Source organism: Mytilus californianus, unplaced genomic scaffold (assembly GCF_021869535.1).
Source record: "Mytilus californianus isolate M0D057914Y unplaced genomic scaffold, xbMytCali1.0.p SCAF_2, whole genome shotgun sequence".
NCBI classification, from domain to species: Eukaryota; Metazoa; Mollusca; class Bivalvia; order Mytilida; family Mytilidae; genus Mytilus; species Mytilus californianus.
This window is the reverse complement of record NW_026262668.1, coordinates 97,996,317-98,015,348: the sequence shown is the minus strand read 5'-3', so window position 1 is coordinate 98,015,348 and position 19,032 is coordinate 97,996,317. Positions and strand designations below refer to the sequence as shown.

The window sequence follows — 19,032 nt, the reverse complement described above, 5'->3', positions numbered from 1 at the left end:
CCTTATGAAAAGATTAGGGTATTGTTATTGAGGTTCTGGCATTGTGTCATACTTTTATTTTTAATGTGTTGAAATTTTAAAAGCTAAAAAATGGCTCATAATTGTGATTTTTAAGAAAGTTTTCGAAATTATACATTTTTTTCTATTACAAGTATTCATAGATTGTGATACTTAAATATCTAAGATTCGATCCGTTGACTTAATTTGTGAAAGTTCTGTATTCCTTTTTATATCAAAATTGTTAAGCGTTATATTTATACATATTTGTGCGTTTTTCGTTTTATTTTTACTTAAGAAATTTTAGGTGACTGTATAATTATGCATTCTAATGCCAGTGCTTAATTTGTGTAATAATAGTGTGCCAGTCTTACCCCAGCCAAGAAGATAAAATATAAGGTAGTTAGGCTTTCCAGAGAATACGGATACTGCTATCATATTGTGTAAAAATAATCCTTCTATCAACATCCACATGAATTGCACTGTCTTTGTATATTCTAATAATGCATATAAAGCTTCGCAGAATACAGGCTGAAATAGAATGTATAAAACAGTATATAACTTTTGCAAGTTAACGAATGTTATTTTATATACGTACAATATATGTACATTGTAGTTAAATATCAAATGTATTTGTACGAGCTTTGGAATCAGGGGGAGAACAGCTAGGCTCGCCGAGTTTTTCTCCAGTTTCGTAGAGCGTACAAATACTTATATTTCATACAATGTACGTCTTTTGGTGGATAGCAATATACACCACTAATTCGCTAATTAAAGGTGGCTGGGGTGTCTTCCTCCATCTTGGAATTTGAAGTAGCAGATAACAATTGGTCTAGATTTTTAGTAAAATGTGCAAATTTTGAGAGTAGTATGTAATTCATGTGTAAGACTTTTCATTTCAATATAGAAAATTATGTGTTTTATCATATTTACTGCCGTATTTTCTAAAAAAAACACAATATATTTGTTTGAGTAACTTTTTTGTCAACTTTGCCATATAAGGAGAGATAACTCAGATAGTAGGGGAGATAACTCAGATTGAGTAATTTTTATAATAGAATGTGTTGTGAATTTACCTATTTCAATATGTAGCAAGAAAACAAGTCCTGTGACCTCATTTTTTCTTTTTCTTATCTGAAAGCGTGTTATAAGAGCTATCTTCTCACATTTTATCTTAAAATTCTATGGAGTATTTTTCTTTTTATCACATAAAATTGGATTTTCCATGCATAATCTATACAAAATCTGACAAATTTGGACAACCTGTAGCGTGAAAAAAGTCCGGTGACCCATACTTTTTATTATATTTTGGAAAAAAGCATGATAAAAACTACATTTTGACAAATTATCAAAACATTCTATGGATTTTAATTAAAACTCCCAACCACATTAAAGTTTGAATCGATTATAAATATTTATTTTTTATTTATTTTTTTTTTTTTGCATTGTGGTTTTTTAGCTTGTACTGACATTTCACAAAATCGTGTCCTCTTTTTACTGTGTCTGCCTTTGTTGTAGAAATTTTCTAAGGAGTACAGTAACCAATATTAGAATGAGGACGACATGATTCCATATCAGCATGTTAATTACTTTGACCTTAACTTCAATAACTGCGAGCATTCTTTGATACGATATGATATACAAGGTTATTATTCATATCGATTTTTCTTGCGTGTTTGTTGACTAATCATATCATTTATAGTTTTCAGTATTTTTCCTGTACTGATTTTTGGTTTAGTCCACTGATGATGATTAATAGGGAAGAGTTGAAATCTCAAAACTAAAGGTAAACAAGGCACATATTCATATGACTTTCAATTTCTGGAACCGTGTCAATTGTTGTCTTATGCAATCTTTATTTATTTTTATTTGGTTGTTATTTGTAGATTTTCTTGATATTTTAAGATGTTTTATAGACTCGGGACGAATTGATGAAGACTATGTGTCGCCTTTTATATTTTTGTCGTTGGATTGCGGTCTCGTTGACAAACACACCACATCATTTATTCATATGTATCAATATATTGGTATATATACACCTGTAAACAGGCTTAGATTCCCATTATGTTGGAAGTACAATTGTCAATGCAAAATCTTAGTCTCAGAATTGTAATTGTTTAGCTATTAACCAGATTTCCTAACAAAGCAGTTATTTATTCGGTATTGTTATTTGATTGTCTTCAAGCCAAATTAATGTGAATAAATGAATAAATCTTTAATTTAAGGACGAAATAGATTTTGTATCGTATATTTTATTGAAGAAGAAAGGTTGAGGTGTTACAAAGGATAATGCATGTATAATTAATGAAGATAATGCAGATTTAAGGGAGAATGTCAGAGTAAAGCCATAAACTTCAATAAGACGTTTAGTTTAGAACCTTCAGTATGGCAGCCTGCTTTTTACAAAGCATCCAAGTGATTGCAAAGTTGAATCTCATTCTATTACATAGAATAAGATTTGTGAAATTGCCGTTTTTATTCTTATTTCTATCATAACATGGACGTTTTTTGTCATACATATATTACACACAGATATATTACACACACATATTATTGTCCAAGAAAGTCAAGATAATGGGAAGTTTTACAAGTATACACATTTCTTGGCAAAGTTTAAAAATAGAATTACATGTATAAAGATATCTGAGTATTCTTTTACTCAATTTCTTAAATTGCAAATGTTAGCAATTTTCGCAATTGAAACTCATGTAAAGTTATTAAGCAATTTAGTGTAGAATAGTATTATTTACTTTTATAATACTGAACCTTATCTGTTTACATCTTTCCCTAACAAACACTTATATTTCATTCATTTCTAACTGCACAGAAACGTCAAATAAATACTCTTCTATGCAGTAAATAAAAAAACTTTTTATAAAAAATAAGATAAAATTTGATCAATATGTTGTATCAGATCGTTTCCTAGGTGTCAACTACACAAGCTTTCTAAAGTGCTAATTTTTATCATTTTGATTTACGATTAGACAGGTTCCATCTAATTAGAAATACAAGCGTGTTAGTCAATCATTAAGGTATGGTTCCTTCATTTTAAGATATCGTTACTGCAATCTTATTTGTTTCTCAAATGGGTAGAATTGAAGGAATGCCTAACAACTTTAAAATTACACGCATCTATTTTCAAAGATGTGCTTACGTGTAAGTATTAATAAATTATTAGAAAACACACTCTGTTATGAATAAAACGGGGTGATGGCTCTAGTGTTATAATCATTTCAAAATCAAAATACATCATTTACTTTGAACTAAATGGGCTAGTTTTTTCAATGTATTTTTAAGTGATTGGTCTTTTGCATGGTTGTCATAATTATATACCATAGTTAATGTTTATGCTCGCAATCCGTCGGATACAGGAAAAATAAATAGTCTAAAGATTTTGTTAAACGAAGAAATATCATGCGCATTAAAAATCGAAGATGTTTTGTTATTACAAGGATAATAGCTGAAGAAGACATACAACCATTATCGCTGGTTAACTTTTAAAGTATAACAAAGGCATTTATATTACACCTCAATGGTTAAAATTATCAGTATCATTTGAGTGAAGTCGAATACGTACAGTATCAAATATAGTCTGACTATTGGAACCAGCCGCTCCACCAACTTCTCCTCCCTTTAACCGGGCAGCATACTGGTCCAAGTACAAAACAAGTCGAATTATAGTTTGAGCAATTATTGAAACGAATAAGTTTCGATGAATTCGTGTTCGATGACATCTTAAACTCCTGAAAAAGAAACATTTGGATAAGAAAAGATAAGCAAATGTTTGTTTTGTATATTAAAAGGTAAGTTTTCAAACCAAAAACACAAGACAGAATTTTAATCTCGAGTAATAAGTTTTTTTGTAGCTGTTGTTATAACCATGCATTTCCAGTCCAATTCCATGCTTGTTTGATTACCTTATATGTATCATTAGTAAATGAAAGGTTGAATTATAGTATTATAAAACTTCCAAAACCTTTTGGAACTATTTCGGATAAAAAATCTTCAAGCTGTAAGTGTTTTATTAAGTTTGTTATCAAATTATATTTTATCGTAACAAACAACTCATCAACGTGGCACAGTCTTCATGATTAACAGTACTATAGTAATGTCGTCGGGACAGTAATAGTTTTTTTGAAAAAAAGTTCCGTGAAGACCGGTGGTAGGTAACTTATCAATAAAGTAATCTCACCTAAAATAAGTGAATATGAACACTGATATGAGTGACACAACCAAAGATATCGAAAGGCCAACTATTTCCATTGTCCTTGTTCCTGCTGCAATATGTTTCATACACTGAAAAATATATGTTACATTTATTTAATTTAAAAGCTTAGTTTCTCTAATTGTATCTTTGAATATCATTTCCGACTAAATGTTGAAATTCAAACGTTAATAGACCCTTTACCTTCAGTAGATCTACATTTCGAATGATTTTTATAAAAAAAAATATATTGCACTGTTGTACTATTAACGTTGAAGAATTGAAATGGTTCATCAACCATGCATCCTGACAATTCACATCCAAAGCTAAGTAAGTTACAAAATTTAAAATTAACTGTTATTCATTGATCTAAAACAAAGATAAGTTCCAAGACTTGAGAATTGTACCGTTACTTTTAGTATAAATTCACCGAGTTTTCAAGATGTAAACTAGTCGTAATCATAGTTTTGCATTCTTTATGGGATATACATTAAAATACATATTTTAAGTGAAACTGACATTACTTTTTTCTAATTTCCAAAGCAACTTTTCTAGAATGGTCTATTTTTATAAAGTTAAAAACCGAAAGATTGTGAAATGACATCAAACAACTGGTTTAAATGAAAAAAAAACAAACACCCAATAAGTTCAATTGCTGAGTGGTGTTTTCAAAATGTATGTAATGTATTCATGAACTGGTGGCCATTTTATTACTTCAGATGAAGCTATGCCATTTTTATCATGTGTTTGTTTCAAGGCACATAGACAATATAAATACATACCTGTCTTTCTTCAGCTGTTTTGCCTGCCATAAATTTCAGGTATACTTCATAGGCTTCAGGTGTATAACACACTGTATAATTAGTGTAACCCTTTGGCAAACTGTAATCTCCAGGGTTTTTATTTTCCCATCGCCCTCCTGCGCCACATTTACGGAATGCCTCTTCTAATAAAAAAGAAAGATACGATCATTTAAATTATGTTTTAACTAAAATACAATTGAATTAGGAGCAGCAATACACCCCTGTTTCTTTGATTTTTAGCTTTGTAGGTGATGTGAAGGGATTTTGTGTAATTAATAAAAACAAAATATTGTATCCTTATGTCATTCATTCTTCGTCTCCGCCCTCAATTTAAAAAAAAAAAATTTTTTCTTAAAACACCCTTTACACAACAATCAGATATTCGTGTAAGTTTGTCAGTATTTTAAATACATTTTTTTTATCAGGGCTAACCATCAATTACTTGTTCATTAGTATGTATTGTAATAAATCTATCATGATGTTGCTGATTAGCAACATTCCAGCAGTGCATGCATATGGAGTATATATATCCTGGTTGTGTAACGATGTTCTTGAGCTTGCGGTTCCTATAAGGATATCCTTGATAGATAGCTGTTGTTTACAATGAAGTTATTAGAGCAAAGGTTCCAAGTAGTAAAGTGGAAGTCATCACTTCGAAAATGTTAAGTCCGGCATCACAAGTTGTTTGACCGTCATGGAATATATGTTTCACAGTTCAAGATGGATATGTTCCAATTGTCGTAACAACCACAATTCAGTTCCCTTCACGTCGAATGACATCATCAAATGAAACTGATCACCAAATCTTTACTCACACGAGCAGCACACAAATGCCACATGTGAAGCAGGATCAGCCTACCCGTTCGGAGCACCTGAGATTCCCCCCGGTTTTGGTGGGGTTCTTGTTGTTTAGTCTTTCGTTTTCTGTGTTGTGTTTTATAGTCTGTTGTTTGTCTTTGTCCTCCGTTGAGTTTAACAATTATAGTATATGTCCTCTCTCACACACAGCCTTACCAATAAAATTAATAATCTCAGTAAATATTCTTTCATCAATTCCAGAAATGTGAAAAAAAACACTCCTGTACATCAGAGATATGATTGAGGTTTTGAATTGTTTTTCTTGTTACGACAAAGGATTTATAAATATATGCCCAATCATCAAAAATACTAAAAAGTTCTATTTGTGTGCATAACTTATTGAAAATGAAAGTAAAATGATAAGGAAATCCACATTTATAGCAGATGTTTTGATGATAGACATATATTTACTATTCATGATCATAAGATTGTCATAATAAGTATGTTAGATGTGAGTGACTATAATTTTCAAGAACAAAAAATTGAGAGCAAGTATTGAATGAACCTTGTATACTATAGGTTATTGCACTTATATTGAAGACTATTGTGCCGTTTAGTATATCTTATTGCACGAGCTTGCGAGTTTGTTTTGTAAATTAATATTGTAAGACGTACATAAAATGACAGTCCCGTGTAGCATTGAGGTTTTATTAATGTGCATAATTTAAAAACAATTATAAATAAAAAAAATATATATAAAATGACATGAGATATCAAAATATGTAATTTTTATGTTATATGACAATGTTATTATAAAGTAATAGAGCTGATGTTTTAGGATTTGGTATAATAACTATATTTAACTCAATTTAGTTAACCGATTTGTTGTTAAATCATATGTAAATTACTTGAAATTTGTGAAAATGACATAATTATGAGACCTCTACGTATACATATGAATGAAGGAGATTTCAGATAATGTCATGGATTAATTGCCGCATCAAAATTAATACACATCATGATACATAATTTAAAATAATTTTACCTGACCTGACAATGCGCACAAATTGCATAATACATGTATAACGAACTTGTTTCCTTCTCATTTGCATAATGTCACTGAGAAATGAATGACAACAATCCATAACGCCTCATCATTCATACGAAGTTTTCTTAATGGATGTCCTTACGGAGCAGATGATTTCCCTCTTTGGCAGGCTTCGCATTGCTCATAGTGTTGTTAAATGTGTAATGTTTTATTGACTTCATATTTCGAAAAATGAAGGATCATTATTGATGTAACTATTCATTAGATGCCCACTTTCAGTCAGATAAGCCTTACTAATTGTGTAAAAAAAATATTACTCCATATAATAACCTCTAACTAGCACTGTCAAGAACCTATTTGGGATGGGCTGGATATCCATGGACTATAATAAGCTTATTTATTGTTGGCTTAGGATATACATATCAACTAACTTTGTGAATTAATGGACATTGTCAAATTGTACAACGCATTTAAGGACATCTTTGACATATTCATCAGATTAAACGAATTTTGTTGCCACATTAGAAATTAAAAAAACAACATCTAGGGGTCACATACAATGGAACGAGTATGAACATATGAAATGGTTGAACCAGTTTATGTATTTAACGCCATGTAGCGCACATTAAAAGTCATTCTTGAAATATCATTTTATTCGATGGCATCAGTAATTTAAACAACAAATATACACCTGAAAGTTGATAATACCAAACAATGATGTATATTTTAAAGCAAGTATTTATGCAAAGCTAGCACAAAGTATATGTGTGCTTAATATTCCCTTGTTACAGGTACAAACACTCACATTAACAGAGTTCAAAACTTTGTACCACTTTTCATTCATCCTTCTTAACTTAAATTTTACCTTACTCAATAAAGCAAAATCTAACATAAAACATATATTTGTACGTCATTCGGTTCATGTACGACTGAACATGATCGTTCTACATGTATTACCATTACATACAGGGACATATATAAGACATCAAAGACACATGTAGAAATCTGATATATCAAAGAAATTTAAAGAGTAAATTTGCTTTAATTTTTTTTAACAGTTCCATTGCAATTATGTATGTATCTACAATTATCCATAAATATTTCCATATATAAAAAAGCAAAATGGTGTGTTCAAGAGAGGCGAAAGACACCAAAGGGATATTCAAACTCATAAGTCGAAAAAAAATGATCTTTATATATATATATAAAAAAAAAGGAACCGCTTCTTCCCATTTGTAGCATTTATAATATACTAAGTATAATTATTTAAGAAAATAATAATTATCTTTTAAGAGAGTATAACTTTTGTACTAACCCTGGAAAATTCATTTCTGATGGTTTCTTAGAGTGGGAAATATTGAAACAACAAATGACAAGGGTAAAAGGAATAACCAAATATATTGGGACATTACAACAGACACAAGCAACCATCAACACTCGATACCTCTGAGAAAATAGACGTTCCAACAAAGAAAAACTGCACTGAACAACAAAATGAAAATGGTCTAGATATTCTGTGTCATTTGGTCTCTGGTTGAGGGTTGTCTCTTATTTGTGTCTTCTTATTTTCATAGAAAACCTGACTTGGTACTGGCACAAAATGGGATGGGTATAATATATAAATCATGTAATTGCAGTCAAAACTAAACGTGTAAATCGTTCAGCAGAATTGACCTGACATTATCGAATAGACTGTTTAGGGCCTATAAAATTTAACATATCTTGCTTCAAGGACGTTTAATCTCTAAAATATCTGATGAAAGTAATTCCAGACAGAAATTTAGCGCACAATCAAATCAGTTTCATTCGCTTTATGCTTTAACTGTGAGGTTAGTTTTATCACATATTTAGTTCTTGAATAAAACCATTTAATATCTTTAGCTCATGTCCTGAATTTTCCTTCAGATATTGCTGACAATTAACCTGTCAAACTAAAAGATTCTGTATAAACGGTTTACAACAGATAAGGTATAATTTCAGCGGTGAAATTATAATTTTGAGGGATTGGCGTGATAATAACTTCAGGTCTTGTCAATTTGTCCTTAGTACAATATTATATCATACACAGGAAACTTTAATCTAGTATTTTACAAAGAACTTTCACTAAAGTAATTATACTGCAGCTTTTGGGATAATTTAAGCTTTGACAGATGTCTATATCCAAGTAGCTGTCTGCATGGAAAGGAATGGGTTTTATTTTCTTTCTCTTCATAGAATTGATACTACAAGTGCTACAAGTTGGGTTAAATAATGACTTTGAAAAGTTTTTGAATTAAGAGACAGGACAAAATCAGTTGATTACATGTATGGTCAATACATGTATTATAATGTCTTATACAATTTAATCTCTTGGAATCCTGTCAGTACTTCTGCGACTGCAGTTTCGCAATATTATTTGTATTGATCATTTATTAACCAGGATACAGATGGCACAGTTTATAACCTGCAAATCAAGTTAATTCATTCCCCAAGACTGCTATTGTAGTAAAGACGGGGGACTACCTTCATCACAACCAGTCCTTCGCAAATGTTAATTTGGAGCATAACTGCTCATTAAAGGCCAGTTGTAAAGTCATCTTGGATCTGACCTGTTATTCCACAAGTTCTAAAGTTAAGTTGGATGTGAACCGCTCTCACAAGACCCGTTATAAAGTTAACTTCTTTTTTTTTGTTGGCGTCTTTGTTAGTATATATGCAGTTATTGACAATTGTGTTTATTTGTTTTATTATTTAATTTAGTTATGTTATATATCTATAATGTATGTCTACACAATTTTGACTGCTGGATCTCAATTATAGTCATGTTAGCCAACTTTGTCTGTTTGGGTTACTCACACTAGTTTTGTCAATATAATTATATTCAACTATAGTCAGCTATCAAACAAATTGAAGGTTTATCCAGCTGTCAGGAGTATGGCAGTCGTTCCGTTTGTTGGTACAGTCGAGTATTTGGTTTTGTCAGTTTTTATAGACATCCCCTTAATATACCTTGGAGTTCGGAACTTTTGTTGTTCCTACTTTTTGTCATGTCTATTCCACATTGGTTTGGGTTTGATATAAATATACCTGATGAGCGGGTCCATTATTATAGATTGATGAAAATATTCAAACAGTTGGGGTCAGTTCTGACCTCTCTTAAAATCTATTAGGAACTGTCTAGAGAATCGATTAAGAACCGTCTGCAGAACAATCTTACACATAAAGAACAGTTTCTGACAGAAGTGGTTCTACCATGGAACAGTTTTGGACAGTTCTAACCTAGAACAGATTCTGACAGTTTGTTTTGTTCACACATTGTTGTCAATATAATGGATTTGTTTGCGACTGTCATACAAGTGAGAGGTTTATCTAGCTATAAACCAGGTTTAATCCACCATTTTCTACATAAGGAAGTGCCTGTACCAAGTCAGGAATATGACAGTTGTTTCCATTCGTTTGATATGTGAGCTTTTGGTTTTGCCATTCGATAAGGGACTTTCCGTTTTGAATTTTCCTTGCAGTTCGGTATTTTTTTTATTTTACCTTTTTCTGCCCTAGAACAGGTTTGGAAAGTTCTATCCTAGAATACTTTTGAACATTTTGACCCTATAATTGATCTAGAAAGCTCTACCCTATAACTGATTAAGTGAATTATAACAAAATTGACTGCTTTCAGAGTAAATAATTGTTCGAGTTATATTTGATCATTACCACATTTTTACATGTAACAAGTTACTTAAGTAAGCAATTGTGTCTTTTTTTATTAGAAATTTGATTGGTTAGATTTATTACACGATAGATAATATGTTTAAGTTTGTTTATTCCATGTATTCATTTCATCATTTCACTTTTATTTTCACAACTGTTTATGCCTTAAAGTTTATTATTTTATTATCTAGCAAGGTATTCAGAACTAAGTTTTTTTGTCAAGGCCATATTAATTTATTATATACGTTGATCAACAATTTCAATTGTTATTTTTTTCTAAAACAAAGATGAGGCCTTAACTACCACATGCAAACGTGACCTAATTTTTTAAATTTGTTTGTTATACCATTGTCCTTGCTGAAAATTAATCAGACAACATACTTTAATATTCTTGTCACTTCAGAATAAGCTCAACGTTTTCAGATGCAGTTGATATATAACAAACATGAGAAGAAGACTTGGTAATCTACAGATAATTGATGACAAATACGAGGTGAATTGATTTTTGTCAAATTTTAAGCATGAGTGTCTTCTTTTTTATATTGTTGTCAAAGTATATCTTTTAATTCATATTGTCAGTGAAATCTTTTTTAACAAACTAATACTTCGAAAAAGACACATCTATAATCCGTTCAGTATGCCATATCAACCTAGAAATAATGGTATCAATTTTAAACTGTACTGGTAAGAGTCTTGGAAAATATTATACAAAAACTTGTAATTTACATAATTGCTATGGAAAACAGAATCCACCTCCGAGTGCGGGATTTTTCTCACTGCATTGAAGACTCATTAGTGGCCATGGACTATTTTCTGCTCTTTGGTCGGGTTGTTGTCTCTTTAACACATTCTATTTCTTGCTTCCAGAAACTGGATTCAAGCAACTGCAAACGTTTCCCTTGCCAAATATATTCTTCATTATGATATGTATCCTATCATACTTTTATCAATAAGTATTATTGTTTAGATTATCTACAACATCTAAATGTCTGAAATTGACTAAAACTTGAAGAAGTCTATTAGACATGTTACAACAATTCTGTGTCGGAAAGAATTTTCTTTTTAAATTTGTAGCACGATATCCGAAATTAGATCAATGATTCGGATTTATCCTTGTATTTGTACGTCTAATGAAATTCCATTTTCATTTGTTTTTGTCAAGTTTGGCATTTTCAATATACAATTAGAATAAGTCCTTCTTATTGATAGACGATTTGAAGGAGTTTATTGGTTGTTGACATTTGAAAATAGGCTTATGTTTACTTCTGGAATAATCACATTACCATGCGTTGAAATAGAATTCTGTAAAATTGATGGTGTACTCAGAGCCCTAAGAGACCAAGTATATTTAATTGTAAAATTCTATGGTGAAAGATCTTGATACTCCTTTTAAGATCACTTTTAACATCAGAAATAAGTACATTTCAAAATCACCTTTTGGATTTGGTGAAGCACATAGATTTAAAAAAGCAATTGACACGACATGAAATGTTGCAAAAACAATAAATGAATAAGACTTGACAGGAAGATACATTTACATTTAATTGTCAAGGTTAGGTTTAATTTAACAGATTGATTTCAACCATTTTAAAAGTACTAGATGCATGTATGTCCCTTTGTTGTGTGAAGTTGACTGTACTAAGTTCAGAAATATGTCTATTTACTTATTACAATACCATATACCGATTCATTTGTAATACCCTTTCTATTAAAATTTACTGTTTACGGGTTATTCGAGATCATTCAGGTTTCAAATTACTAATCAAAATACAGTTTGACTAAATCTATTGGTTATGTCAAATACATAAAGTATAAACACTTATGATGTATGTTCTATGCATTTCTATGTCTTGTTTATTTTGCTTTTTATTCCTAGAGTATTGTCCTCTTTTCTATGCCCCCGCCATAGGGGACGGGGGCATTAAGTATTACCCTTGACCGACCGTCCGTCCTTCCGTCTTTCCGTCTTTCCGTCCGTCCGTCCCATTTTCGTTTGTTTGAAGCTTGAGCGGGGCCATTCGTGTCCTCATACACATTCTTCTTTTATTTTTATTTTTTTATCCTCTAACACAATTAGATCGGTACAATTTTCTACGTGTTCCTTTGGTAAAATGAATTTAATATTTTATGTTCAAGATATGCGCTTTTATAATTGTCTATTATAACTCCTCCTAGGTTTCTGCATGTAAAAACATTGCTATAGCAAATATTTTAACACATTATAGATCTTGGGTTTTAGATGATGATAAACGAATCTCCAGACAATTTACGAAATGTGAGCATAGAACGAGTTTTACTGATTTGAGATTAATTGTTCAAGAATTCTGCTTCTTCTTTGTCTAGAATATTGCCGTTAGAGTGATAACTTTTTTCATAGAGTATCTGGAGACATGGATATTTGTGATCATTATATAATCTACAAATAATATTTTTGTCAATTGCATAACAAGTAATTTCCTTTATTTCACAACGCAGCTATAGATAATGGAGAGTTTGGTTTGGAAACCTGTGGTAAACGAATGTTGATTTTAATATCAAATTTTTCAATGAATTTTTGATAATTTTGTTCAAAGAACAATGTATAAAGAAAGTTGTCAAATATAAAAATAAGAAGATGTGGTATGATTTCCAATGAGTCCAACTCTCCACCAGAGACCAAATGACATTTAGCAACTATAGGGACCGTACGAAAGGTCAAACAAAACATTGTGTATTACCTGAATCATGATATAAAGTATTGACATTTATTTTCTGAATTTGCGAAAACAAAAATTGCGTTACGAAATAATGCGTGATATACGATTGGGTGATAATTAAAGTGTAGGTTGATTTAATTTCATCAAGAGCGAGAGAGCTCGATAATTTAAAAAAAAACATACATTTGAATATCGGAACGAGATCAGAATATAAAATAGAGACATTTTGCTTTGTTTTATGAGACGAGAAGTAATTGGCCGTACACTAATTGGTGCATTATATAGAAGGAACCGGCAATAAATCAATTCAGACAATCTTTCAGGACCTTATCTTTTCTATTAATAAAAAGTGATAGGATTTTCTGGAAGTGCTCTTGACAAGCGACAACGACTTTGTTTATTCCTTTAGTAGATTGAAAATGGAAATGCAAACGACATTGCTTTTCTTTTATCATGTATATCGAAATTACAAAATATTCTTTGTCAAATTCGAACGTGCTCTATTAAATTTAACATTTCTTTTTATTGATATAGAATTGAAAATGTTTTGTTTTTGCTCTCTCTCTCTCTCTCTCTCTCTCTCTCTCTCTCTCTCTCTCTCTCTTACGTGGTTAGGGGCTTAACGTTTATATATCGATAAAATGATAAGAATAACTTTCATACTTTCGGAGTTATAGAAAATTTATATCCACGTAAAAAAACCTGTTCTACAAATTTTCGTCAATAATTTTGGTTTCACTGATATGAAAATAATATTCGTATTTGCAGTACAAATCATTCAAGTGTATCTGTAATATCTCAAACGTCGAAAAATAAGATTTTGATGCATCACAATGCAGTCACAACATCGACGTTGAATTTTGCAGAATATTCAATCATTCATTATATAAAAAAACGAAATTGGTTGGCAATAAAACAAAATCAGTTGCAATAACATAATTTAAAAAAAAAAAAACATTCGTAGGACAGGAGTTTGAGAAATAATAGTTTAAAGTCAAAATTGCTAAACTTTTGAACGACATTAAGGTGCTTTATATAAGTGCTTTCTTTTCCGGATATTTAATTTAAGTTTTGCAATATCTCAGAAAGTATAAAAGTTACATATATCATTTTTTTTTAGGTTGAATGCATATTTTTTTTTAAATCCGTGAGATCACCCATTTACGCACAGTTGAAAATACCGGTACACTAAGGTACATGTACAGTAATGAAAGTAACTAAGCTGTTTTGACGTTAGTAATATGACCGTTGTCATACAAGGTTTGTGAATTAGTACCATAGACACAGTTGATCATTCATGGATAGTGACGTATCTAGCCTGACCGTTGTTACACAGTTGAGCATGAATGGATAGGGACGTAAGTTATCTGACCTTGCAGACTCAGTTGAACATGCTGGTACATGTACAGTAATGGAAGTACCTTAGCCGTTCTAACATATTTGAAATTGCACGGGCAGTTACGTAAGTAACCTTGCCGTGCAGACACAGTTAATGATACACATACAGTGGCGTAACTAATGTTATCGTTGTAACACAGTTGAACATACATGTAATCTGACTTGTGTGAAACAGTTTATCATTGGATGGTAACGTTAGAGATCTGACTGTGCTCATACGATTGAACATACATGTAATCTGACTTGTGTGAAACAGTTTATCATTGGATGGTAACGTTAGAGATCTGACTGTGCTCATACGATTGAACATACATGTTATCTGACTTGTGTGAAACAGTTTATCATTGGATGGTAACGTTAGAGATCTGACTGGTCTCATACGATTGAACATACATGTAATCTGACTTGTGTGAAACAGTTTATCATATATGGATGGTAACGGTTAAAGATCTGACCGTGCTCATACGATTGAACATACATGTTATCTGACTTGGGTGAAACAGTTTATCATATATGGATGGTAACGTTAGAGATCTGACTGTGCTCATACGATTGAACATACATGTAATCTAACTTGTGTGAAACAGTTTATCATTGGATGGTAACTTTAGAGATCTGACTGTGCTCATACGATTGAACATACATGTAATCTGACTTGTGTGAAACAGTTTATCATTGGATGGTAACATTAGAGATCTGACCGTGCTCATACGATTGAACATACATGAGTAGTGGTGTGGGCAACTAAGCCGTTCTAACATAGATGAACATACATTTTGAGAGACGTAAATACAATGACAGTGATGACACAGTTGAACATACATATATGAATATAAATCCTAACCTGTTCTTATCTAAAAGAGAGTAAACAGATTAGTATCTTCAAATAAGAAAGACCAACACACGTTCAACGTTTTGTGTGGATGTAGGTAAAAGTAAAATAACAAAAATACCGAACTCCAAGGAAAATTCAAAAAAGGAAAGTCCATTATCAAATGGCAAAATTAAAAGCCCAAACACATCAAACGAATGGAAAACAGTTGTCATATTCCTGATTTGGCACAGGCATTTTTTTATGTAGAAAATGGTGGAAAATGTAAGAAAATATACAGTGTAGCATATCTGCATAGTTCTTTGCTATGCAATGTGCTGATGAAAGTCGATTATACGTACAACTGTAATGGAAACAAGTTGGTAGTTGTGGATATTATAGATGCAAGAAAATCATTAATGGCTTATCAAGCCAAAGCACAGGAGTCGAGGTATAATTGTATAATACTCACTTGATAGGCTCGAGTCTAGCCATGTTGAGTACAGTAATGAGTACTTACTGGTTGGGTCCAAGCCTGGTAGTGGCGGGCATGGTAAGAACACGGTAGTTTCAGCGGCCACTGAAGGCCAACACAACACTTTATCCCAGGTGCCGTTACAATACATTTTACCTGCAACAAAAAGAAACGAGTTGCTGACAGGATTTCAAAAATTCAATGTTTATGTCAATGTCCAATCGTTTTACTATTGTAAGCATTTTACAAGAACAATGACAAAATAATCATAACAAAAGTTTCCTGTCAGTTATGTTCCGTTTTCATTTTTTCTAGCATATATTTACCTGTTTTTGGTATTATCAGTATTGCTTAATAGTCACAGACTCCATTATAAGTTACAATTACAAAATCGTGCTGGATTTTTTTTTAGCTCGTCAGCGCGTAATTCTAGAAAACTAAAATACAAATCTTAGATATAGAATATGTTTGTAGATGAAAAGAATAGTACAGGTTTAAGAAGAACGGTAAATAAGTAATCCAAATTAAGTTCCAATAAGAATAGTGTCTTTGGGTCAGGTAAACATAATAACAATTTGTTCAGTAGTTTTTTTGTAGTATTATATGTCTTACAAATTTGACTGAACATGCTCTCCGAACAATACCATTATCATTTTTTTTATTTTATTATAAGTTGATTAAAACTAGACATGAAGGCATCACTGTGACTTTGAGATGAAGAACAGGTTTTTGTGTTTTTGCTGTACACATACTGATTTTGTGTCATTGATGGATACCCCATATCATTTCTTTTCTATTAGAACACATGTGCTCACTAGAGGAATCGTGGTACGTGACTCAAGTGAATTAGTTTGCCTAGTTTTAGCCGGGAATTTTGGTTTTATATAGTCATCTGATGAAATCGCGTAGTGAATAGGGTGGAAGTCTTTATTGCTTGCAATAGCTTTCCATCTGAACCCGCCCTTGTTATATTACTTGGTTATATTACTGGAGTCCGGTCCTTTTAACATGGTAAAGATTGTAAACTAACTTTAGGATATAGATCAATAATGATTGATTTGATCCAGAAGACGGAAAATCCACAAACAAAAACAGATTCCCTCATTTATTTATTTCATAGATTTCACTCCTTTAACTCGTCGGGTGTCTACACATAGTATTTTTTTTTATCTCTAAACACTCACAGACAATTTCTGTAGATAATTCTATTACAATGTTTTGACACGACATGATAATTGTCACGTCGTAACATAAGGTATTTTAAGACTCCTCTAATGTCATGGTCCACGAAACAAAGAAGACCAGTCATCTCATTGAATGTGAGTACAAAATATACTATATCTCCATTAGTCAAACTAATACCGTGTTGTTTTACTTTTTTACAACCATTATTTTGTCAAAAAGGCGAACATAAATATTCAGTTGTATGTTTAATATGTGCACGATTTTTTGTTTTATTTGCTTTGTTTACGTTTTCGGTTAAAACTCACAAGAATTCAAGTTTAATTATTTTATACTATGCCGAATTCAAATACAGTTTACTACGTCAATTTCTATAATTCTTTAGATAAGTTAGTTATCTGACTCAAATTTCGTGTGTTTCCTTAACGACTTTTCTGAACAAACGTTCCTGTGTCATGATGATATAGATTGAAATACACCCAACATCATGGTTACAACGGAACTTGTCGAAATCAATTTTATTTTGAACCAGTAATCCACAGCATCTACAATAATGATGTTGATGTAACTGTGTCCCAAAACTATTACAATGTCAGTATATAAATTATATTGTTTCCACTACAATCGCACGCCAATCTATATCATAAAGGACAGTTGATTGGATAAATGTAATGGATTGCCACGCCTATATTAAACTGATGTCTTATGAACTGACTTCAGATAGCTGTCAATATGGGGGGAAATATTCCAAAACGGATACATTTAGACATTTAGTTGGGAACTATTGTTTGATATTTGAAAAAAAATCATTGATATCTCTAATTGTTTCAGTATTAAAAGTGTTGAGTATTAAACGTTGAACATGAATTTAAAGATTAAGTTGGGAAGTCGTGTACACCCCCTCCCCCCGTTTTTTTTAGTCATTCCACATAAAGAAATGCAAAAAATCTGCAGGTTTTGTGATTTTATAAGAATTGCAACTATTTAACAAATTCAAATTTCAATACAGAATGATTTTTTGATATTTTTCTCAACATTGCCTGCTGAAGAGAGACAGAGAGAATGATAGGAGGAGTGTCATCCCGAATTTCCGTAAAAAACAAAAGCTGAATACCGAAACCCCGAAAAATAAAAACATTTTTCCCGAATCCCGAAAAATTAATCATCGATTCCCGAGTCCCAATAAGTGTAAATCCCGAATTCCCGTAAAAATTAAGGCCCAACCCGACGTCCCGAAAAGATCTGTTCTAGAGTTCAGTTTATTTAGATTTTCAGGAATTCAAATCAAACAAAAACATTTTACACAAATTCGTCTGCAGACACGTAAATTGATATAGGTTACTAACTGGTCTGGATTTTGATAGAAAATAGCCAATGAAATGCATAAAATATCGTATTACATGGATCACGCACGGACTGTCTTACTTTATAGGGATGCGTATGCGGCACATCAAAGATAAGATTAATTTTTAACCAGACATTTAACCATTGTACATTAGAATATATTCACTTGAATACATTGGCCTCTTATCATGTCGACAGACAGTTGGCTTATAGCCACAGTAGTGACCTTATAATGTCTTTTGGATTCAAATTAATTAAATTTGGTTAGCGATTCAAAATTTTACAAAAACATGTAAAATTTGCACTTTTGTATCAAAATATGCCTTTATCAGCGACAGATAATATTTTAGATTGGGAAACAATATTTAAGAAAATGATAGACTGTTTGATAATCAGTTTCCAGTAGGATTTTGGAACTTTTAGATATTTACCTTGCAAGTTAAAAAAAAATACAGGGGAAATTTTCCGCATCTTTTTGTATCGAAGAACATCCGGCGAAAACAATATATGTTTTATCTATCATATTTTTGTTCATAAAAGATATCGTTAATTTTTAGTAAAAATTGACATTTAAGACTAGTGTGTGCCT

General features: G+C 31.5%; 1 protein-coding gene across 1 annotated transcript in view; it reads right to left on the bottom strand.

The window, feature by feature from the left end:
* LOC127728817 (PDF receptor-like) overlaps positions 1-16,068 on the bottom strand; it is a 33,358-nt gene extending 17,290 nt beyond the window's left edge. Inside the window, exons 1-5 of the mRNA XM_052236426.1 lie at positions 15,963-16,068; positions 4,984-5,147; positions 4,190-4,293; positions 3,575-3,740; positions 372-528 (exon numbers count right to left, since the gene is read on the bottom strand). Coding sequence (XP_052092386.1) covers positions 372-528; positions 3,575-3,740; positions 4,190-4,293; positions 4,984-5,147; positions 15,963-16,068 — 697 coding nt within the window. The remainder of the gene's footprint in view (positions 1-371; positions 529-3,574; positions 3,741-4,189; positions 4,294-4,983; positions 5,148-15,962) is intronic.
* Between the last annotated feature and the right edge of the window lie 2,964 nt (positions 16,069-19,032).